General features: G+C 39.7%; 2 protein-coding genes across 3 annotated transcripts in view; one reads left to right on the top strand and one right to left on the bottom strand.

Annotated features, from left to right (window-relative positions):
- LOC144531712 (putative flavin-containing monoamine oxidase A) overlaps positions 1-9930 on the bottom strand; it is a 52614-nt gene extending 42684 nt beyond the window's left edge. Inside the window, exons 1-7 of the mRNA XM_078271972.1 lie at positions 9813-9930; positions 9605-9692; positions 7476-7656; positions 6692-6806; positions 3923-4080; positions 2764-2853; positions 69-153 (exon numbers count right to left, since the gene is read on the bottom strand). Coding sequence (XP_078128098.1) covers positions 69-153; positions 2764-2853; positions 3923-4080; positions 6692-6806; positions 7476-7656; positions 9605-9692; positions 9813-9930 — 835 coding nt within the window. The remainder of the gene's footprint in view (positions 1-68; positions 154-2763; positions 2854-3922; positions 4081-6691; positions 6807-7475; positions 7657-9604; positions 9693-9812) is intronic.
- Positions 9931-18230: 8300 nt separating this feature from the next.
- vsig8a (V-set and immunoglobulin domain containing 8a) overlaps positions 18231-24636 on the top strand; it is a 25385-nt gene continuing 18979 nt past the window's right edge. The window contains exons 1-4 of one of the 2 annotated variants that reach the window (XM_078271663.1): positions 18231-18335; positions 18511-18608; positions 21124-21281; positions 23372-23576. In XM_078271663.1, the coding sequence (XP_078127789.1) occupies positions 18518-18608; positions 21124-21281; positions 23372-23576 (454 nt within the window). In that variant the 5' untranslated portion in view covers positions 18231-18335; positions 18511-18517. Of the gene's footprint in view, positions 18336-18510; positions 18609-21105; positions 21282-23371; positions 23577-24636 lie in introns of both variants that reach the window. The other variant, XM_078271662.1, reaches the window with a different exon arrangement.

Raw genomic sequence — 24636 nt, 5'->3', positions numbered from 1 at the left:
ATATTTGCCTTCTGCATCAGTGAGAATTTCATTTGGCGAGTCGACAGAGGTGGAAGACGCACACTGACCTGCCAAGTGAGGGGGGCTGGTGACAATCACAGCTCTGCACAAGAAGGTGTTGGTGGTGGTTGTCACCTTGGCCCACTCAGCATCCTGTTGAAACACATACACGGAAATACAGCTTTATTTAATAAGCAAGCACATCCTCTCTGGTGGTGTTGAGCTATTTATTAGTGTGATTGGCTGACTGATTTTGGACACAATTTATTTCAAATACGGTACGCACAAACTGTATTTAAGTTAATTACTTTACATTACTTCTTTCCAGTAGCTGTCCCCATATTTTCATAAGTATCTTACTGTGCCTATTTAAAATTATATTGGCTAAATGATTACCTCTTCAGAGCCAAATTCTGCAATTCCATGTACAATTAATGCAGATGTGTGGTAATATGTTTATGCATAAACCTTGAGCCTTTGATGACTTGATTCACGAAAGCGTCATTAAATACCATACAGTGCATATCTAGACAGGCTGCTGTGTTCATTAACCATGTATTGAACAGTGAAGGAAACATAGCTTCTTAGGAGATATTTATACATAAGGCCTAGTTTTATAATTTAATCTATTAGATTGTGTTTTGTATTTTCATGGATGTCAATTCTGACAATATGCTATAACAGAAGGGGATATTGTAGTAATAATGCAAATAATTTGGTAAAATAAACTTTAAAAGGTGCTTAAATGACATTGTGATGGCAAGATGTTCTACTGTATATTACTGGCTTTTAAATCACTGCAGAGCTCTTGTTTGCCAGCTCCCTTGGTCTCACATGCACTAAACTTAAGCCGCTGGTGATAATTAAAACTCACCCACCACAGAACATCACTGTGCAACATACAAAAGCTCGTATCCTCTGAGACTGTAAGACAGCTAGATATTTTTGGATGCTGAAAATTAGAAATTAAATTTATTCTATTTTTAGCTCTCTCTCTAGTGCTCTTTTAGATCTCTTGACTGGATCCCTAGTTACTTGCATTAAAGGTCCTATGACATGCTGCTTTTTGGATGCTTTTATAACGGCCTTAGTGGTCCCCTAATACTGTATCTGAAGTCTCCCGAAATTCAGCCTTGGTGCAGAATTACAGCCACTAGAGCCAGTCCCACAATGAGCTTTCCTTAGGACGTTCCATTTCTGTGTCTGTAGCTTTAAAAGCTATTGGGGGGGGGGGGGGGGGTGCAAGGTGGAGGGTGCAGGTGTGGCCTTGACCAACTGCCATGCTTCACTTGTTTGCAAGCCATGATGTCTCTCTCTTTCTCATGGGTGGGCCAAATTCTCTGGGCGGGCAAAGCAGAGAAAGGGGAGGTAACCTTCCTCCTTATGACGTCATAAAGGGAAGATTCCATATCAGCCCATCTGAGCTTTCATTTTCTCAAAGGCGTAGCAGGATCCCCAGGGCTTGGTTTACACCTATTACCATTTCTAGCCACTGGGGGACCATAGGCAGGCTGGGGGAACTCATATTAATGTTAAAAAAACGCATGAAGTGAACTGTTCATGCCATGGGACCTTTAAAACCGTGAAGCCCCTCTGTAATTTGGAGTTCATAGCATCCAGCACTAGTGTAACATTCCGCCGCCCTTTGAAGCAGAGACAGTTGGCTTTTTCAAATTAAAAGGTTTCCCAGCTTCTAGAATTTGGACAAGCTTTCCCCAAAGTCTCAAAGAAGCTAAAATACTGGTTTTATATTTTTTTATTTGTATGTGCATCAGGGCACTATAGCCTTGCTGCACGAAGGCCCTGGGTGTGAATCCCACCGGGCTGGCTGTGTGAAGTTTGCATGTGCTCCCTGTTCCTGTGTGGGTTTCCTTTTGGGTGCTCCAGTCTAGCTAAGGCGAACTGGAAACTCTAAATTGCCTGAAACTGTGAATGTGAGTGCGTTTGTCTGTCAACATGTGTTAGCCCTGTGATAGACTGGCAAAATGTCAAGGGTGTGCCCTGCCTGTCACCCTATGCATGCCGTGACAGGCTCGCCTCCTGTGACCCTGCACATAACTCTTCTTTTTCTTCCCTTTCTCCTTCCTATTCTTAATATTACTGCAGTGTACTTGGGAGTAAAATGACTTAACTTTTAAATATGAATTCATTTGAGTTGTTTAAAAAAAAAAAAAAAAATGATTTAGTGCATACAATATAGGGCTGCAACTAACAATTGTTTTCATTATTAATTATATTATATTATTATATATAACTCTGCCAATTATTTTCTTGACTAACTTTAAAAGTTTGGACTATAAAACGTTATGAAAAATAAAACAACACAAGGTGTCCTCTTGAAATAGCTTGTTTGTACAAAATGTCACCAAAACAACGAATTGATCGATTATTAAGATAGTTGACTGTTCTCTTTCTGTTGATTCACTAGTTCACCAATCAACTTGTTTTAGCTCTAATAAAATGTAAAAATATGAAGTATGAAAATATATTCCTCACAATTCCCCAGAGCCCGGGGTGACAACTTTAATGTGCTTATTTTGTCCCACCAAAACCAAAATACTTAGAAATAAACAATTTATTGATGTAGAGCTCTACACATAAGGGATACATGGAGCCTTCTTGGTCTCTTAGTTGTGGATAAGGAAGACAGTCAGGCAGAACAGACAGTGCCTTCACAGGAGACGGCCTGTTTCCCCACTGAGGAAGCTGTTATCTCTGTGTCGCGCCTCATCAATCCCTGAGTGAGCTGTTACTGTACTCTACCTGCCATATGGCCGTCACAGCAGAACCCAGCCGGACATTCTTCCACCCAACACGGTCTGCCAGACACTGTGAAAGCTGTTGGGTGCCTCCCTGTGGAGAGACAGATACTACACTTCAAATCAATTGATACCCTGGATGGGCAGAGTGCTTGAAATTAAAGGGTTTTTTTCACCCAACTCATAAAACCACAAACCCCTGGAGGTGTCTAGCCAGCCGTGCAGATAATTCCGTTATATTTTCCAAGGATTTTCAACAAGGACAACATTTTCTTTGTGGTGCTCAAGCAATTAGAACTTTAAATGTAAAATAAGAATCTCACTCTTGAAACGATATCCTGGTTATTCTGCATAAGCCACAGAACTGGCTGTGCAGTTTTCAGTCTAAACTAGTTTCTTCCAATGGTAGAAAATACTTTAAATTGTTTACAGTTTGGCTTTTTGTTCACAGTTAATGTGAGAAAAAATCAGATGTAAAAATCATGAAAACAAAATAAAAGCTGAATGTAAGCGTGTGTGTGTAGCATGAAGGAGAAATACATAGAGTACTGACTTCAATCCAAAATTTCAGATATATATAATATATAGATATTCAAAATGTGTTTAAGGAAGAACAAAACAAAATTGCAGATGTGAGTTGTACCAGATAAGATTCTGCACATTTAATTGCTGCTTTTTCTGTGGTGTTGCCATGCTCACATTGCTACACGTAATAATTCCTTCAGGATATATAGCTGAAATGCTGTAACAAGAAAATAGCGGCAGATGAAAAAAAGTGGAGGAAATGTGCAAATACATAGGTTTGGATTGGATAGTTTTCATCTTTTTTCAGCTCCTTTACTCCACCACTCTAAGGAGACAGAAGGTTCAGAAGCTATAACTCAAATAGAAAGGTATGGAACCATAACTTTTGTGCTGAGGGAACTCATAGAAAATAGAAAAAAATCCAAAACAAGACCACAGCTCCAAGTGTTTAAACTGTCCAATCGATAAAGCGTCTAGGACAAAAAAGCAATGTGTTTGCTGGGACAGGGCTTGAACGAGATGTGCAGACTGTGTTGAGGTTAAGTCAAGTTTAGAGAAAACATCCAATGGGGTCTCGGTTTTGAAAAAGCACTCAAGTCAGCAAATATGCAGTCTGCGGAAGTAGATGAGCTCTGTACCTTTATCTTGAGCTCTTGTGCTGAACCTGGAGCACTCTCCAGCAGTTGCAGTACCCCTCCAGCTGCTGCAGCATACATGAGGAAGAATAGGAAGGACATCTGGGATGGCTCCATGCCAAAGACAGACCTGCTACACAGTCCCATCTCCTCTTTTAGTTCTGGAATGAATGAATATACAGGTGCTGGTCATATAATTAGAATATCATGAAAAAGTTGATTTATTTCAGTAATTCCATTCAAAAAGTGAAACTTGTATAATGTATACATTCATTCCACACAGACTGATATATTTCAAGTGTTTATTTCTTTTACTTTTGATGATTAGAACTGACAACTAATGAAAACCCCAAATTCAGTATCTCAGAAAATTAGAATATTGTGACAAGGTTGAATATTGAAGACACCTGGTGCCACACTCTAATCAGCTAATTAACTCAAAAACACCTGCAAAGGCCTTTAAATGGTCTCTCAGTCTAGTTCTGTAGGCTACACAATCATGGGGAAGACTGCTGACTTGACAGCTGTCCAAAAGACGACCATTGACACCTTGCACAAGGAGGGCAAGACTCAGAAGGTCATTGCTAAAGAGGCTGGCTGTTCACAAAGCTCTGTGTCCAAGGAAGGAAAAGATGTGGTAGAAAAAAGTGTACAAGCAATAGGGATAACCGCACCCTGGAGAGGATTGTGAAACAAAACCCATTCAAAAATGTGGGGGAGATTCACAAAGAGTGGACTGCAGCTGGAGTCAGTGCTTCAAGAACCACCACGCACAGACGTATGCAAGACATGGGTTTCAGCTGTCCCATTCCTTGTGTCAAGCCACTCCTGAACAAGACAGTGCCAGAAGCGTCTCGCCTGGGCTAAAGACAAAAAGGACTGGACTGCTGCTGAGTGGTCCAAAGTTATGTTCTCTGATGAAAGTACATTTTGCATTTCCTTTGGAAATCAAGGTCCCAGAGTCTGGAGGAAGAGAGGAGAGCCACAGAATCCACGTTGCTTGAAGTCCAATGTAAAGTTTCCACAGTCAGTGATGGTTTGGGGTGCCATGACATCTGCTGGTGTTGGTCCTCTGTGATTTCTGAGGTCCAGGGTCAACGCAGCCATCTACCAGGACGTTTTAGAGCACTTCATGCTTCCTGCTGCTGACCAACTTTATGGAGATGCAGATTTCATTTTCCAACAGGACTTGGCACCTGCACACAGTGCCAAAGCTACCAGTACCTGGTTTAAGGACCATGGTATCCCTGTTCTTAATTGGCCAGCAAACTCGCCTGACCTTAACCCTATAGAAAATCTATGGGGTATTGTGAAGAGGATGATGCAATGCGCCAGACCCAACAATGCAGAAGAGCTGAAGGCCACTATCAGAGCAACCTGGGCTCTCCTAACACCTGAGCAGTGCCACAGACTGATCGATCCATGCCACGCCGCATTGCTGCAGTAATTCAGGCAAAAGGAGCCCCAACTAAGTATTGAGTGCTGTACATACTCATACTTTTCATGTTCATACTTTTAAGTTGGCCAATATTTCTAAAAAATCCTTTTTTTTTTTGTATTGGTCTTAAGTAATATTCTAATTTTCTGAGATACTGAATTTGGGGTTTTCATTAGTTGTCAGTTATAATCATCACACTTAAAGGAAATAAACACTTGAAATATATCAGTCTGTGTGGAATGAATGTATACATTATACAAGTTTCACTTTTTGAATGGAATTACTGAAATAAATCAACTTTTCATAATATTCTAATTATATGACCAGCACCTGTATACTGTAGCTCTCTCTCACACACAGTAATTATATTCATTCCTGTACAATGAAAGTGTCCTGCCTAGTTTTATACCATTACATAGCTAACCACTATACAGTGCATTGTCTAAAAATTGCCATGAAGGTCTACAATTGTACCATTGATCAATCAATAAACTACAGACAGGGTGTAGTTAACAGAGACCCCTGGTAGGATGATTATTCTGTAATTATCTCATCAAATGTAGATTCTTTTGTAGTCTGCAGTCAATACATCTGATGCTGCAATGTATTTGGTTTGGCATAAAAATCTAGGCATGAGTACAACCTATACTTAGAAATTTAATGCACTGACCACAAACTCCATTAGCTTTGCTCCAACAATGGCAAAACCACCTTGATCCACACTGAAATATCTCAACAAATATTGGATGGAAATTTGTAATGTCATGGTATTTGGTACATGCTTTCAAGATTGTGGTGGTGATGGCGCAATGGATATGATGCATGCCTTTGGTGTGGGAGATCTGGGTTTGATTCCCACTGTGATACATCAACCAATGTGTTCCTGAGCAAGACACTTAACCCCTAGTTGCTGCAGAGGCATGCGACCTCTGATATATAGCAATTATATATATATAAGTCGCTTTGGATAAAAGCGTCAGCTAAATGACATCTAGTGTCGTGTATGTAAAAAGATTCTCAGAAAATGAATGCTAATGACTTTGTATCCATAACAGTGTAACCAATACTTTAGTTTATTACTAAATACCAGCAAATGTAATGACATTCTCATCGGCCTCAGTTGTACTTTGTGTTTTAGTTAGTTAATTTGCACACTAGCAAATGTTAGCATGCTAATAAGCTAAGATGTTTAACAACACTACACCTGCTGCATTGTGAGCTTGTAGGCATAGCAACTGCTACTAGGTTATGTGTACTACTACTGTTTGCCATGACTGTTATGGATCAGAGCCAAACTTTGGACCTCAACTAATATTTATCACCACATTTCTGACCTGCAGTCCAAGCATGTTGCTCCATGTATGAGTGCAGGGTCATGCTGTCCAGTTCAACCGCATTGGGAGTCCTCGAAGGATCCTCGACGCACACTGTGGCACACAATCTGCCAATCTGAGAGCAAAGTAGAGTCACCACAACACACCCACAGATGATGCTTTACCACTGTGAAGCAAAAGCATCCCATTGATAACAGATAAAAACAAAAGATTGTTTAGAGGCTGCCAAACATGACTCTGACAGGGCTTTCCCATTCAATTTCTACTTCCCATTGCTAATTTAAGCACTTCTCCTGGGCAGATACATTTGTGGTACTGATGGGTAATAAATATACTCTCCTATCAATTCAAACACACACTGCATTAATGTAAAATACCATTACCATATCCATTTGGAACTTTTTATTGATCCCAGCATGGTAAGGATATTGGACAACAAAGCAGATTAGGCTATGAAAATATTTTGTTGTAAAAACTGTAAAGACATACTGTGTGTGTGTGTGTGTGTGTGTGTGTGTGTGTGTGTGTGTGTGTGTATATATATATATATATATATATATATATGTCTGCTGATATACAGGATATGCTGTATATCATGTTGTTCTTTGTACACATGCAACAGGAAATGAATTAAACCGCTCCAAAGCTTTGTATCATATTTGACCACTGGGAGTTGGGGTTATTTAGCTGATCCCTATCAGACATTTCTAAGCTTTTGGGAAGACGGCGCTGATTGAACATAGTCGGAAGTACAGGATATTGCTGTGTAAGTCTGCTGTCTCACCTTCCACAGAAGCTGGGTGAGGTCCATTAGCACCACTGGGGATAGAGCAGGGATACTGGTTCTGTAAGTGCGAACTTTGGCACCTGGCCCTCCCATGTGGTGCACCTTCTTGCCAACATTGAATTGCGGGAAGGTCTCTAAGCCCAGCTCCTTTATGAGCTCCAAGATGTGTGTTTGGGTGCTGAAAGGGAAAATAAGCCATTGCAATGATGCATATGTTTACAGTGATTCAGGATTTACTGTAATGTTATAACAGTTTCAGTTGTTACAAAATAAAAAAAATGCATGTATTCGGAGTTTAGAGAAGTGGGCTGCAACATTGCTTGAGTGAGTCCTTAAACAACTGGAATATCTGCCAAAATATAGACATGAAGCAGCTGTGAGATGCTCTCTCCTCTTTCAATTAAACTGTCATCAACGGGCTCTTGATCAGTGCACTTCACATGTTCTCTTTTTCAGCTGTTCTGTTGCCAACAGTTGGCTGCAGGTTGTAGCAGACCACCTAGACAGCTCCTATACAAATATGTGAGAGTGTTTTACTATGGTCAGAACAGTCTGTGCCATGAAGTGGTCTGAATCATGACTGACATTTGTCATAAACATCCTTTCTCTAACAGGACTTCAGCTGAGTTACTGAACAACCATTCCTCCAAAACCTATGAGAAATGTAAAAGTTTTGAAATGGGCTGGTATTTGGGATATAAGATAGGTTACTTCAGGTTGGAAGGTTGGAGCACAAAGGAGACAATGCACATAACAAGGGGTGATAAGGACAAACTTTGAAAGAGAAGTGAGCATGAGAAGTGAGAACTTAACAAGTGTTCAACTTAAGTTCTTAAAAGAAACTTTCTACCTGCCTGACATACTCTGTAGTATTTATTTGCTTATTGCTTTGGATCTCCATTACCTCTTACCAGCTACTATGGCTGGTGTCCATAGGAAAAACACATTATTTCACGTTTTGTACATCAAACAAAAGGGAAAAAAGTATTACATACAGTGCATATGCACACATCCATAAGAAAATATATACAAACAGATCGAATAAAAAAGTTCCACTACTAGTTTTTAATATAATCAGCATGCAGACCGTGGTGAAGGACAGTATTAATTAGGTGATCGAGACAAGAAGGTCTCCTATATGGTTCCAGGGCTTTGATTATGTTGCTGCCTTGATCTGTTACCTACAATATTAGGCTGAGGGAGATAGGGTCGAGTTTTTTTTTTACATCATCATTCAGATCCATTCCATTCTGAGTAAACATGCTTCGTCCTTGTTGCATTACCTGTATTTATTAAGATAATTCTAAACAGATTTCTGTAGTTCAAACAATTCGGAATTGTAGTTGAGAACGTCCGTTATAATGGCCCACGTATTAAAAAAATTGTCGGGTTTAAATTGGGCTCGGGCTCACAGTTACAGTTAATGTGGGTCGGCTGCAACGTGCACGGGTAGGGTCGGTCTTGATTTTTTGGGCCCGATCTAAGCTCTAGTTGGTTGGGATGGAGGATGAGTCAAACACAGGACTTTCACCCAGGAAAGCGGGGATCGTGTCCTGCATGTGATGTTTCTTTCCCACCTTTGTTCTTTTTCCTAAACCCAACCCACGTGGCGTGTCACGTTTCCTAAACCCAACTCCGTTCTTCTTTTCCTAATCCCAACCAGTTCTTCTTTTCCTAAACCCAACCCGCGTGTGACGTTTCCTAAACCCAACCGTAGCCTCGCGATAACACGCCACGTGGCTTTAGAAAGTGGTGTGTATGTTTACGCTGTGACATTGCAGACTGCCGTCCGCTGTATACAGCGTAGACATACACGCGGATAGCTCAAAATGCGTACAGATAACATACACGTACACGCCACTTTCCTTATGTTTACGCAAAGTCATGATATCACGTTGAGCAGCTTGATCCAGAATCACTGATTTTAATTTGTCTTATATTTAGTGCAACTCTGCTGCATTTCAATTGCTATTAAATGGTTTCAGTATCATAAACTAAGCGCCTGGTACAATTGAATAATAAATGTCCCTGTGATCTCAACTGGAGTGACTCTTAAAAGGTTACATTAGCGTGACATGTCTTGGTTTCTCCTCTTTGTTGTTCCGGTAGTTTTTGATCAACCTTACCTTCCTACCCACTGCCCTCCCATGTCCCAGCGATCAACACCACTGGCTGCTGGTATTTCAGTGGACACTGTGCGACCTCCCACCCGATCTGCATGGCACATCAGACATGATTTAGTTAGAGCAATACCTCTTTTCAACAATTTAATAACCGAAGCCGGTATAAAATGACTCCCATTTCAGTGTACCAATTGCTTTCATTTTTACAAACCTTTTCCTTCCAGTATCAGTATTTTCAACTTGGCATTCCTTTTTTTGAGCAAATGAGCTGCACTCAGTCCAGATAGCCCAGCGCCAACAATAATAACGTCCCAAATTTCTGCAGTCATAGTTGTGCCAACTTAACGTGTGCTTTCAAACCATGAAGTCAGAAACAGAAATCCAACGTGTTTTCCCTTCTCTTCTCTGTATCAATTAGGTTATCTTGCAAAGCGTTTTACAGTCTGCTTTCATAATAGTGCTCTTTGGAACTGCGAACAACGGAGCTTCTGACCTACTTGGCAGAGAATCAGCAGTCTAAACTCCAGCAGTAAAAGCAAGGAGAAGGCTTTTGATTTTTTTTAACAGTACAGGCCTCATCAGATGCAAAGTCTTGTGCATTTGCAACCAATATGTTTTGTAATACCAGTATGAGTGGTAATTCTTAGACAGGGTTTATATTTCATATTATTATGCTGTGACAGGTTTGAATGGCATTAATGTGAGTCGATCTAAACTGATGTAATCCTGGACTACACTGTCTTTTTAAAATATTTAGCTCCAAGACAAGTCTAAAGGAAATAAGATCTGCCAAAAACAGTTTGAAACAGAGTAAAAGTCAGATTTCTTTCAGTATTTACAATTAAGACATTTTATTTTATCAAGACATACTGAACAAACAACCATGACCAATTAAATTTGATACACAGATTGCATTGATTAATAGTACATCACTAGCAAAATTATATCAAGCTGTTGCCAGTATGGCACAAGACCATAGGCAGTGATATTCAATACAGGAAACATGACGATGCACAACATTTTTATTTATTCTTCAGGTTTCCGTTTCTCTTTTAAAGTGTCGTTAATGGCCACAAGTGAACGATGAAAAAACACGAGTAAAATAAAAGACACTGCATAAGCTCCGCTACTGTGTGTTTATTTAAATATAGGTACACCATGTAGGCCTAAGAGATTGCAATATAAGCCTGTATATTATTAGTAAGACTATAGCATGCATCAAGGATGTATAAATTAAATAAACTTCAGCTGGAGTCCGATTTACCAGGACAACACTGTTCACTGCATCAGTGATTTCTTTCCATTCCACATTCTTTCTACAGCCTTTAATACCAGTTTTCAGGCTGCCAAATAGTACACACGTTAATGTAAATGAACCTGAGATATCAGGGTTTCAATCTCCACCTCTGAAAAGTGCCGCTTCTTAGCCGGATTACGTCTCGCCATGTCGTAAATTGTAGGGGCGAGGCCTCAAAACCGAGAATATGTTGGGGCGTGATATTTAAATTACGATTGTTTCCAGCCACTGCATTTATGAACATACGACCATTCTTACGCCCTGATTGGTGTGATACGAACGTTTCTCGAATTGCACGTGAAGCCTGTCGTAAGATGATTTCTGCGCTCATATCTGCACTGGTTTCTACATTAGGTTGATAAATGAGGGCCACTGTGTCCAACTACTAGGCCAAAAACATGTTGCACAAAAGTTGCACATATTTGTGTTTTTATATCTTTTTTAAATGATAATAGCAAAAACTGTTTCCAGGCAATCATTACATAGGTTTGAGTGGAGGGTGTAACTGTGTGCTCTTCTGTGTTTTTATTTTTAATTTGCAGCTACTGAGCTTGCTAGTTCATTAGCTAGTCATTACCCTCTGAATCTCACATGTAAAGATTTTTACTGAGTGGTTCTTGACTTAAGTTCAACTGTTTCAGCTGTCAGAAGAAGGAGTTCCATTGGCTTGTTTTGTTTGGGATTTTAATCCAAGTTGGTAAAATACCTTGAACAATTGCTTATTTGTACATTCTGCAGGGAAATATCTGGCTGAAAAATGCTCCGCTTTGTTCACCAGCTAGTTGAAGTTGCTAGCTATAATGAAGAGTTTGGAGAAGCTGGTGTTGGCTCATCTTAAAACCAGCCTACCCTCCATATTGGACACCACCAAATGGGTCAACAGAGGACACCATATCCACAACACTTCACACTGCCCTGTCTCACTTTGAAAGCAACACTTACATTATAACTATAACTATTGATTTTAGACTCTCCAAAATGCAAACCCCAAATTAGATGACTTTGGCACCAACTGACCGCAATCTGTGAGGTTAGACAACCACACCTTTTCCACTCTGGAGATTTGGCAGTCACTAAAAGCACATGTATTGCCCTTTGAGCGACTCATTGGTACCTGTGTTGTAGCTGGCTTAGCACCTTGCGTGTGTGTGTGTGTGTGTGTGTGTGTGTGTGTGTGTCTGTATGTGTCCGTGTGTGTGTGTGTGTGTGTGACCGTGTGTGTGTGTGTGTGTGTGTGTCCGTGTGTCCTCAGGAAAGCACAGTAACTTCATTTTTCAGTTCATCAAATGTAATGGTAAGTGGTAATAATTGGCAAGGAACATATTTTAAAATGTCCTTGAAATTATTCCTGCTATTTCTCAGCAAGCAGATAATAAAACACTGTTAATTTATTTAATACATTTACAGGAAAGTAATATGAAGTGAATTGATAGGCATGATTACAAACACTTTATTCCCAGGTCCACCGTTTCCTGGTAAGTAGGTAATTAGCAAGCAATTTCTTGGAAATTATAACTAAATAATTGTATAATATATATTATTTTTGTATAATATAATTATATTTGATTTCCCAAATAAGCATTTAATAATTAGCTGGTGAAAGTTAATTGATAGACATAGTACAGGGTGGCATTAAACATGTTTAGGATTAGGATTCCGGTAGTTTGCCATGCTAAATTATAAGTACCCATATTATGAAAACATAACTTTTTCTGGGATTTGGGGTGTTATTTTGTGTCTCTGGTGCTTACACACGCATACAAACTTTGAAAAAAAAAAAAACATCCATGCTGTTTTGAGTGAGATATGGGTTTCTGAATGTGTCCTGCCTTCAGTCTCCAGGTGAGCTGTTCAAAACCTGCACGGCTTTCTACGTAACTAGCCGAGACGAGGGGCCTAGGGGGCTAACCGTTAGCATGCTAGCGCTAGCATGCTAGCTCGTTCTCAATGGCAAAACACTGCTACAACACACACAAATTCACCCTAATCTACAAAATAAATTGTATAGAACTACTTACATGTCCCTGTTCTGCAGGTATTCCACGTAGTGGTGCACGATATATCGGCCGCCGATATAATATCGGCCGATATGGTCATTTTTTTACACATCGGTATCGTTCCAATGACAAAATAGGGCCGATGTGAATCATTCCTGTGTATTTGACATGTGTGTAGGCTTAGATGTGAATGTGTGTGAGAATTTAGATCTAAATCTGACCTGTGGAGGGCAGTAATACGCTTAACAGCGTCTATACTCCCGAAATCCAATAATAATAATAAAATAATAATAAGAAGAAGAAGATGTGAGTGTGGGGGCAGGGATGTTTGGTTTTGCGTGTTATTACAGATGGAATCTGCGGCGAAGTGGGACAAAAAAATCTACCGGCAAATTTCGTAGACCACCGGCCCTCGGGGGGCGGGGAAGAAATGAATGTTCGGAAATAAGAGGTTGTTGCGGCCCGCTGTACAGGTTAGTTTGACCAGCGAGCAGCGGCGGCCAGAGTGGGCAGCTGCAGCGGCCGTAGCGGGCAATCAGACTGGCCGGAGCAGGCAGCGGCCAGAGCGGGCGATCACGGAGGGACATCCTCAGCGGTGGAACGCAAACAGGGGGCTGGAGTATAACCTAGCTAGGTGGAAAGCTAACGCTAGCCGGCCACCTGTTCCATCAATCCTGCTTGGAAGTGTCCACTCATTAGACAACAAACTGGACTACATCCAACTTCAACGAAACTCCCAACGCAAGTTCAGAGACTGCTGTGTTTTCTTTGTTGTGGAAACATGGCTGAACAACAGTGTACCGGACTATCTAGCTACCAGGCCTGCTGCTCTGTCGCCGGGTAAGACTAGTGGAGGTGTTAACACGGACTTGCAGAAATGGGGTGCTTGTATCCAACTAACTGCTAACTGCTGGTGGAGTTTGTGACTAGTAAATGCCGACCATTCTACATTCCACGCTAATTTACGGCTGTGTTTATACTCGGTGTTTACAACCAAAGAATTTCTAATAAGGGAAGAAGTTCCACTCTCTCGTTACTTCCGGCTTCTGAACTGGTTGCAGTTCCACCAGAGTTCCATATAGGGGGCGCTCACAGGCCAGTGCAGAATGAATGGGACTCTATGGAGCTATACCCCTCAAAATCCACTTTTCTCAGGATATAATTTTTTGTCTAGTAATTTGAATGTTGCATTCGAAAGAGGAGGCTAAGAAAATACACGCTGCTGGTTGTTAGATTTTTTTAAAGTGGCTTTTTTGTTCTAAAAAGCCTTTTAAAATGTCAATGATGTCATACACATATACGGCCAGAGATACTGCTTTGCGGCAAGCTCTGAGTCGCTTCCTTTGTTCTCTCGAAGCATCGACAACACAGCTGACAGGTTAGCCTCTCCCTGTTAATACACGTGCTAGAAAGAGGTTTGCTAATGTTTTAAAGACCACGCCGAAATATTCACTCTGACATTCTGGTTCTGCTTTGGATGCCTTCAAGCAGGATCTCCGATCATAATCAGTCCTTCACTGACCAATCAGCATTCATTAGCAGAATGCTAGCGTGTTATGGGCAACAATGACTCAACCTGTAAGAAATCGAAAGGACACAAGTACTCGTTCATTCAACTTTTGACCTATAATCCATGTTGAACTTGCAAAAACTACAATCAAATCTGAGATTTCTCAACGACAATCAGGCGAAAGAGACAAATTTAGCCGTCTAGCTCCATAGAGTCCCATTCATTTAGCACTGGACCGTGATCACCCCCAGTGGAACTCTGGTGGAACTGCAACCAAATTTGGTACAATGGGGCTGAATAGGGAGTGGAACGGCTTTCCGTAGACGGGCTTTGTTACAGCCCACCAAGCGCTAATGCTATTAGCTATGTGTTAGCTGAACTTTACGGAGCCTATAATGTGTGTGCACTAGCTAAATGTAGTTTCGTATGTCGTTTTTATATAATGTTGTTTTTATATATTTTAAATGTGTAACCACTAGAGCCAGGGTGAAACGCTGTTTCGTGTATGTGGTAGAAATGACAATAAAACACATTTGGTTTGAGTTGAATGCTGCCTCACTGTCTGTAAACGGTAGGTGTGGCTTCGGAGTGGAGTCTAAAGCAGCGAAGCAAGTGCATTCTGGGATTTGGTGTCTTTCATCCATATGAGCCAAAAACACATTTTCTGGCTTATCTCGGCCTAGAAGGCACCACTTTCTATAATTTTTTCACATTTCTACTACATAAGTGACCCAATTCAAAGATATATTCGTCTTTCAAACGGTGAAATACTTGGCAGTTACTGTACTTACAGTTCAGAAGACTGCAAAAGCCAGTGTCCATTTTGTTCTGGCTCCATTTTCACATTTTACCTTTTTCAATACTTTCGGCTTTGGCCATTTAAGGCCTACTACTGTACTTTAAAGTTTTGAACTGTTGTACAATGTTCACAGAATACAATGACTTGGTCTCAAGTGAGTTAGATGTTTATTGAGAATACTTAGGGTTGGCTTATTCATATTGTGAATTCAGGACACACTTGTATCCTTTATAAAAATTAATTTTTATATAAATATTTTTTTTATCATCAATATCGGTCATATTTTGCACACAGGTAAAGGTGCCCAATATCAGTGATTTCTGAAAATAAATCACAAAAGTAAAAAAGAATGCGTTTTGGAAAATAGTTCTTTATTTGATTATCATAAAAATGTGTTTTCTATACAGAGATATCGACATCGGTAAATATCGGTATCGGCCATAACAGCAATATTAATATCGGTTATCGTATCAGTCACAATTTTCACATTGGTGCATCACTAATTCCACGCAAAGTTGGAAGTGCGCCCTCATTTAGAAGAAGTCTCCCGGCTAATCCTGCCTTGAAACAGCTAGCTAGCTCATGTAATCCTTACCTATGCATGTGCGACTGACAACAAAGATGTTACAGAAGTTGCGAGGTCTCACTCTGTAGCTAAAACAGAGACCTGAACACAGGGTGAAAAGAGGATCTGCAGCAATGTGCAGTACAACAAAAATATGGTGTTTTTTGAAAATTAAACCATGTAAACGTATTCTGATACAATCTCAAATTAAAATGATGAACCTGAAAATGAGCATAATATTCCCACTTTAAGAGTAACTAAAATCGTAAACCATTTCTTTTAGCTGAAAACCAATGTATTTACTATTTAGTAATGTTGATGGATTCAGGTACTGGCACCTACTGTGTGCATCGACCCTAAAGTTGAATCTAATCTAACTTTGCCTACCTGCTGTTTGGCAGGTAGCGTACACTACAAAAGAACACCCTGAACAGTTTAACATGTTTTTTTTTATTCTCATATTTAAGGAATTAGGAAAAAACGGGAGAAGTACCATTTCCATGCTTTTTTAAGCACTTGCATATAATGTCCTCCAGCCAAGTCCATCCCATTCCGTCTAGGAATGGGATGGACCTGCTCTCCGTGTAAGTGTAAATAAACTGAGCCACTCAAAATTTGAAAAGAGTGGGTGTGTGGGATCAGAGAGGAATTTAGCTGGTGTTTAGATGGATCTGGCTCTGTCTCTGACAACTCTACTTTATCAGCGGGTAGCTATAAAGAAAGACGTTTTTCAAAACAATTACCCAAAGCTTGTGAAATAAATGCGGCGACTACAAGAAAAAATTCACATGAAGATTTAAAAGAAGTGTTTGATAGTTTTATACAACTGCAGATAAAGCTTTTTATCACTAATCCATTTTCTGCATGTGTCTACTGAAGGACACCCCACCGTTTTCATTTATTCAAGGCTGTTTCCCTGTAGATCTGGCTCAGAGATAAGCGCTGTACTTTCTTTATACATCCTGTAGGAATGTATAGTATACAAACCTTGCTGGCTTGTGTTTATGGCTGAACAACGGGTTTCATGTCACTTGAGACCTCACGCGCTCTCTTTGTCTTCCTTAATATTCGAAACCACAGACATCTAATAAGAGGTGCTAAAGTGGTGTGTGGTGTATTGTGTATGCAACAAATAAAATGAGTGTATAGTAGCTGTGAGTTTTCTTGTGCAGGTGGAGGCAGATGGTTTTAGTTTCAGCTGTTCAAGTCACGGAACGTAAGGGACGTCACCAGCTGGTCGAAAAAGAAGAGTTTTAGACGGAGCATTAACTACCTCCCGAAAGCACAGTAATGTAATGGTGGAGAGAGAGAGAGAGAGAGCCCAGTGGCGTTAGAACAAAGCCGTGACTCAGAGAAATAAAAACGTGTTTTCGCCGATTCATCACTAGAAGTGTAACTGTAGCAAGCATCTCACTATCACTTACGTTATCCACATTCATACATAGACGAAACAAATGATATATCCAGCTACAAAAAGCCTGGAAGTCGGAAGTTAGAATGGAAGTACAATGAGGCGTTGTCATGGTGATGATACACCGTCTCAAAAAATGCCAGAGAAAATCTTACCATGATCCTCAAAGCGGCTGCTTGCAAGAGATTGACAGGAGGGTGTGATTACGTGACAGAAAAACAGAATGATGGGATGGCCATTACCAGAGCAGTCATTCAGCGGAAGGCCTCGGAAATATTTACCATTCATTTAAATGTGACACTTTCATCTAAAAAGATATTGAAAATATTATTTTATTTAAAAGATGTTAAAAACAACAGCCTACATTATTTTATTCAATGTGTTTTTATTAGAATTATTTTAATAAAAAAAATGAGTCTTGAAAAAAAGGGGGGCGGGGGGTCATCTTATCATCAGAGTCATCTTATATTCAGACCAATGTGGTAATTCATTAATTTCATTTTTTGTTTTAATCCAAATAATGAGAAAATGAGTTAGTGGCTGATGGGGATATGCGTAACAGGCAAACAGACAGACAACTAAATAAACAAATATGCAAGTAAATATTATTGACTGTAGACAAAGCAGCATTGTATCGCAGATGTTTTGCTTTCGCTTCAGTTCTCATCAAATTGGCACCCTGAGTTTCCATCATGATAAAACCCCATCTAATTGTATCGTCACTCCTCCAGTTTCACTTGTTTACCAATGGATTGCTTTGTATTGTTATTCAGCTGCCAGGGCACTGATTTCCTTAAGCAGTTTTCCTTTCTTTTTTTAAAATCTCATTTGATTAAAATCTTATTTTACATGATTTTCATTTTTTTCAGTTGTGGCGGTTGTGTTAAGTATAAATTTCAAACGGTTCTCACATACAGTATTTTGGAAAGTTCGAGGGTGTTAAAGACAATATTAACAGCTGAATGGCAATACCAAGGGAACTTCTTGTAAACAGGTAAAACAGGTAAAGCAGTCATCCAATCAGAAGAAGGCTTTAAGGTAATGAGGAGGAAGTAAAGGAGGAGCTCTCTGTAAAGCGAGAGCAGCAGGCAGCACACTGCTGCTTGATCCTTTGTGTTCCATTGTCAGGCGTTTGGATATAATATCTGCATTCAGGTAGTAGCTATAGAAACTTCCACAGTTCGCTGGTTTACATCAATGCTTTGTTTTATTTCTTCTGCTCTGAAAATCCGTTTCATATCTTATACACGTGAAGACACCGTACTGTCTGTGTGTCACAATCTCGTCATTTTAACCACCTGCTCCCAATGATTTTTTTGATCTCAAACAGGACCACTATGTTCAGCTACACTTGTCACTTGAGATCCGCTTTCTTCCCGCCCTGGTTGTCTGTCTACTTGGCATGCACTGCAAGTCTCTTGAGCACGGGTAAGAACACAGACACACAAGGCACAATAATACAAGCACACACATACAGTACAGATCCATTGACTGAGCCCTGTGTTATCAACTCCACTGTATTTCATGACATGGCATTTAATGAAGCTTCCTTCTAGAAATGCTCATTGAGATCGTCATGTCTCGTCTCTGTTGAACGGTGCTGAGCCATAGGCCTCAGTGGTGTAAGCTTCCCTAGGTGTTACCATGGCACTCAGTGTCTGTCCAATCAGGCTGTGAGATTATGCCTCCAGATGACTGTTGACTCCCTAATGTTCCAGGGATTTGAGCTCATTTTCTTTTCCAGGGTGGGGCTCTTAATAGACTGAGCTCCAGATCCTAAATAAACACCTAGTTTGAAAAAAAAAAAAAATTAGACGTTTTCTTTATGTGTTTAAAGAGTATTACTTACTTGTACATGAATATGAACTTGTAACCGTTAAGACCAAATAAGACCACTGGAGTGAAACTAAAATCTTGAATCACTGGACACCATAATTATTAAGTACTTTTCTTCTTAGGCCACATACTCTTGAAAAGTCATTTTGAGTCTAATTCAAGCTTTCTCATTGTGTGTGCACTTACAGTATGTGTCTTATTAAGATAACAAAAAGAAACCTCAATGTAAAATTATCTCAAGGCTTTTAGTGTTCCTTTATGGTCCAAACTGAGTCAGGCAAATAGGTATTTCATTGTATTCCCTTCTCATGGAATTACTTTAACATGCTTGCAAATGACAGAAGCTAGCTTCTCTTGTGGGACTTTAACATAATGGTGAACGACCTTGTGGAAGAACCACTAAAAAGCTGAGTTGGATTTCTTTTGCCAAGAGTTATGTCCAGTTCATTCTTGGTGTGCTGCTTGTTGAGCTCTTTTTATTGTAACTAAAATATGCAGTCTGTCCTAAATAGCTCTGAAAGTAATTCCAAACAAAGTCCCTTTTTATATTCCTTTGTGGCATCTGGCTGCAACTATTTGTGATTTTGTTGCTTTCTTAGCCAGACCTCCTCTGAATCAATATTACAACTTACTTGTCCATAGAACTGTGTGCAAGGAAACCAAAGTGTGGCTTGCTGGGTGACAATACATAATATGCAGGGACATGCACAGACATTTGGAGGGGCTATTGCTTTAAAAAAAAAAAAAAAGCCTGGAGCCTTGTGCTAGGCCTCATCTTGAATAGAATTATTTGAATCTGAATAAAGTAACTTATACAGTATACTGTACTTTTCACTGCTTAAAAACTGCACATAACACTAGTGCTGCCAGTTGACCTTCTGGCAGCAGTCTGTGGCTGCACTCAATGATTCTGGTTGAGTTAACTGATGTTATGATTTGGCACCATAAATAATATTTATATTTAGAATATATATAGTATAAAATTACAACATGACTGCAGCTAGTAAAAGTATTTTACTCAACTTGTTTTTGAAGAGTTATTCGCCTACTCCAACTTAAAGAAAATGCTTCTGATAACATAGGCCTACTTCACATTAAATCAATAATGCAGGATGGTTACTTGACATTATCAATTGCTTCTCTCAAAGCTGGCCTACTGGCAGTTTTAATCCAGCTCTGCAAAGTGGCAGATCTTGCAGAGCTGCTTCTTTGAGCTCTTTCTCTCTCTTCTTCAGTCGTATTTGTTGTGAAGGCATACTTAAGCACACAAAATTAACATTTTATTGGTTTATTACATTAACCAATTGGGACTTTAGTTTATCATCTCATAACAAAATAAGGTGACTTTCACTTTCACTAACGTCACATCTGATTGTTGGTTGAAAACTACGTAACATATTGACTGTAAACAATGTATAACCTAGCGTGATTCAAGAGCCCAAACCATCCAATCCCTGAGCCTCTCTCTTCTCTACAGAATGCACACTAATGTAACGGACGTAACGTAGCTACATTAGCCTGCTTAGCCTACATAGGCTGTCATTAGCTTTGGTTGATAACGTAGCATTTTACAGAAATGCTGTGCGACATGATGCAAACGTTACAAGCTGAAGGTGCACTTTATTCAAAGCTCAAGTGTTGTTGTTTTTTTGGTTACTATTCATAGGGCATTTGTTATAATCTCCATAACTTTAAAAACTCACATGAAGGCAGAAGGGTTCGGCTTTCCCTCTCTTTCATTGCGGTGCTCCGTGTGTGAGAATATAAACAAAGTCACGTGACTGGGGGCAGAGGGCATCGCTGAGGGAAAGATTGGATGACATAACAATTTAATTTGATTTAATTCAGTAATGATGGGTTTATTATCGTATTGATGCAGCCACAACAGCTAAAAAAGAAAAAATAAATATTATTTAGGCTCTTTCACCAGAGGAACAGCTAAGCAAATCAGGGCAAACGGGCTGTTGCCCTGGCAACAATAGCCCGTAGCTGTGCATGTCCCTGATAATATGTATCCTTCAGGATTACAATAAAGGATTAAGTAACAGTTAATACTGTATGTATCTGTGATTAATTTTAATTTCTTAAGAATTGAAATACGTGCAAGGGATGCAGGTGACGTCTGCCGGTCCGCAGACCATCCACAAGGCTGAGGGAGAGAGCGTGACTTTGGGCTGCCGTTACACACTGAGCCCTTTTGACACCGGTGGACTTGACATCGAATGGTCTGTGGTCAGTCCAGACACCACGCAGAAAGATCAGATGGTAAGACGCAGAATGAGAATGGTACAAATCATACTACAAATGTACTGTATATGTAAGGCCTGATATATGGGGGTTGTAAAGCAGCATTGTGTGTGTGTGTGTGTGTGTGTGTGTGTGTGTGTGTGTGTGTGTGTGTGTGTGTGTGTGTGTGTGTGTGTGTAAAAGAAAACGAAAATTGCACCAGTGATGCATTATGCTCTGGGTCCATTTCCAAGAACATGTTATTTGGTAGACATTGGAGGGAAACTAGGAAAATAAAGGTCCATGTATTGACCTGCTGCAATGACTAAAAAGACTATGTAGGTTATACAAGCAATTGGAATTGGTTAATTAGAAGTGCACTAATTGAATGTTGTCTCCATCTTTCCCTAAAATTAGTACCAAATTACAAAGTTCTTTCCAGGAAATGAAAATTATGGACCAGTAAATTGAAAGTTTCTTCACCGTATTTAATTAGGATTCAGAACACACAGCCTGGTCTCATGGCCAGTGCCATAATGACCATGACCATAAAACTAAACTAATCTATTGAGATTTTCCACTTAATTTCAAATTCTTGAAATTGTAGTCTTAAGTTCAGTCTCAATTCAGTCCAGGAGGCAGGAGTGTGGTGGAACTCCTACCACCTTTTTATTTCCACAGGAATTGGTAGTTTATTCAATTGCCTTTTAATTTAAAGGAGTCATTAGTGTGGGAGACTGGAGAGGATGTTTTTCCCCCCTCATCCCTGCCTTTAGGTGGCAGAGATTTTATCACAGTCAATACACGATTGACTAGGTCCAGTATGTCCTGCTTTAGACAAGTGACCAGTGCAGATTATTGGTTCTTGTGCAAATGAAATGCTTTGTGCAACACTTAAACAGTACAGCTCTTTATTCTAAATTGATCAAAATAGTTTTCCACTGCAAACTTAAAGCTGCCTTAATCAATATTTGGCCACAAGGGGGTAGAGAAACTCAAAAACAAACTGAGAAGCACAAAGCCCTGGCATAAGCTGCATTTGGACCCAAGATTCCAGGGACTTTTTAGTTCTTGGAACAAGTTTTAAGGAACTAAAATGTTCCTTTAGCCCATTGTTAACTGCGTTTCCATTCATCTCATTCACAGCACATGCAGTTCAGTGTGGTGGCTGGCTTGCCCAAATCGCTTTCCTTCACTTTGTCTTTTTTTAAATGAGTCGGGAAGTCGACAAGCCTAACATTACTTTTAATGCTATCACACAAAGAGATTTTTTTCTCCCTTTGTCCTCAAATGGTCATAAATGGATCCTAGACTACCTCCTTGTTTTATGCATGAAGCGGTCGGTGAGTTAAAGCAGCCGTGCTGTGTGTGTTTGATTAATCAGTGACGGTCTTCCTGCAAACTCAACCCCAAGGTTCCTGTACATTTAGAAAGTACTATCCTCTGATCAGGGACTTTTTGGGGCAGGACTTGTCCTGCGGTCGAAATGCAATGAGTTCCTCAAAAGGTTTCTAGTTCTGGGGGAAAACGAAAAGTGCCTATATTATCACACTACAAAATTGTATGCTAATGTATTAGCAAACGATTGCCTGTTTACACGTCCAGCAGACAGGAAACAACATTATCATCCCAAAAAGACACAGAGCCACATTATCATTCATTTGGGGCTTTGTTTCTGTCCTACAGATCAATGTCACTCCACTGCAGTATACACTGTTCTCTATCTCTCTGCTTTGTTCTCCATGAGTAAAGAAAAATATCTTGTTCTTTAACTGCTACTTTCCTTTTCACCAGCTAGCCAAGCAGGTGGTGTACAGTTTGTTAATGACAGCTTGTTTGCTGAAACCAGCTGCATGCTATTGCTGGACACGAGGTTGTTGAGAGTGTGAAGACTGAACCATATAGTAAATGTTAAGCAAAACAATGAGCTACAAGAGGCTAAATACATCTGTAGAGTTCCAAGGTTGGTGGTGATTTTTGGTGGGTGTGTCTTTACAAGGTACCCCCATTTTATTCAATATTGATGGGGAAAAAAAATAGTTAAATGCACATTTAATTGGTTAACATCAATTAAAAGTATCATTCAGAGTAGTTTGTTGAATCTTTCTTTTTATTTTGTTCTCCATCAGCTCGTATCCTATACCAGCGGCACTACATACGTCCATGGCAACCACCCTCTTGCAAAAGGACTCAGCTTTGCTGCTCCTGACCCGTCATTGGGTGACGCTTCAATCTCAATCGCTCTGCTGTCACCTACTCACAGTGCTACCTACCAGTGTAAAGTGAAGAAATCACCTGGAGTGGACATGCGCAAGGTGTCACTAGTGGTATTGGGTAAGACTCGGCATTGGGTTCCATCCAAGGTTTTGCACATGTCACCTGACTTAATTATTTATGTCCATCACCTTTGACAACTACAGTACTGTTGGGTTTAAATGAGAAGGTAGCTGCACACATTTACTTTTGGGTTGCGTATTTGGTTACATTTCAAGGTTACGTTTTTCCTTGTCAGATGCCAGTATGCATTACACTCACAATTTGCCACAAAGCTAATTTCAAGGTATCTGCCATTAGGTATGCTTTCATCTTTTGAGACTACTGCTACATTACCACAATGATGCGTATCCATTAGTGGTTTGTGGAGGTCAGTTTTTTTTGTTTTTTTTTCCAAGGTCACATGGATGTCAGTGAGAAGTACTGTAATATAATGGCTCTCTCAGTCTATGTTGTTTTAAAAGGTTTTTACCAGTCAGGTTTTTTCTATATAAAAGATGTTGCTTCCTAAATTTAAGGTCAAATTCTCACCAATTATCTCGAGTGCCTACTGAAGAAAATGTCCCTGCTACTCCTCCATCACAAAAACACATCACCCAAAGCTATAACTTAACTTGTTTATTTGTATTCATTTTTTACAGTTTACCACCATTTACTCTTTCATAGTCAACATGTGCATAGTTTGACCATATAATCTTAACTCAAGGAGCACTTACTAAGTTTTTCTGGAGCATCCACACAGGAAGTTTGCTTCATCTGCTGATGGAGCAAACAAAGATATGTGTCCCAATAGAGATGGCTGTTGTCACAGTTTTGACCATTGTGATTAAATGAATGATGGTTCCTCAGAATATATATATTTTCACATTTTTTTTCAGGTAACCAATCAGAGATACAGGTTGAGGGATTTCATTTTTATTTCTTAGTTCAACTTTAAAATATTCAGTACTTTTATTCTGAAAGGCCTAAAAACATTTTTTTTTCTTAATGTTCATCTGATATAGTAATGGGTATTTAGTATAGTAATTTATATATACATTACACATACATTTTTATATATATAATATAAGTGATATAGTAATTTGAGTATTTTTACAGAGCCTCAATCTGAGAGGAAATA

This window comes from Sander vitreus, chromosome 16, assembly GCF_031162955.1.
Source record: "Sander vitreus isolate 19-12246 chromosome 16, sanVit1, whole genome shotgun sequence".
Classification (NCBI taxonomy): Eukaryota; Metazoa; Chordata; class Actinopteri; order Perciformes; family Percidae; genus Sander; species Sander vitreus.
Note: the sequence above shows the minus strand (reverse complement) of the source record. Positions and strands in the feature narration are given on the sequence as shown.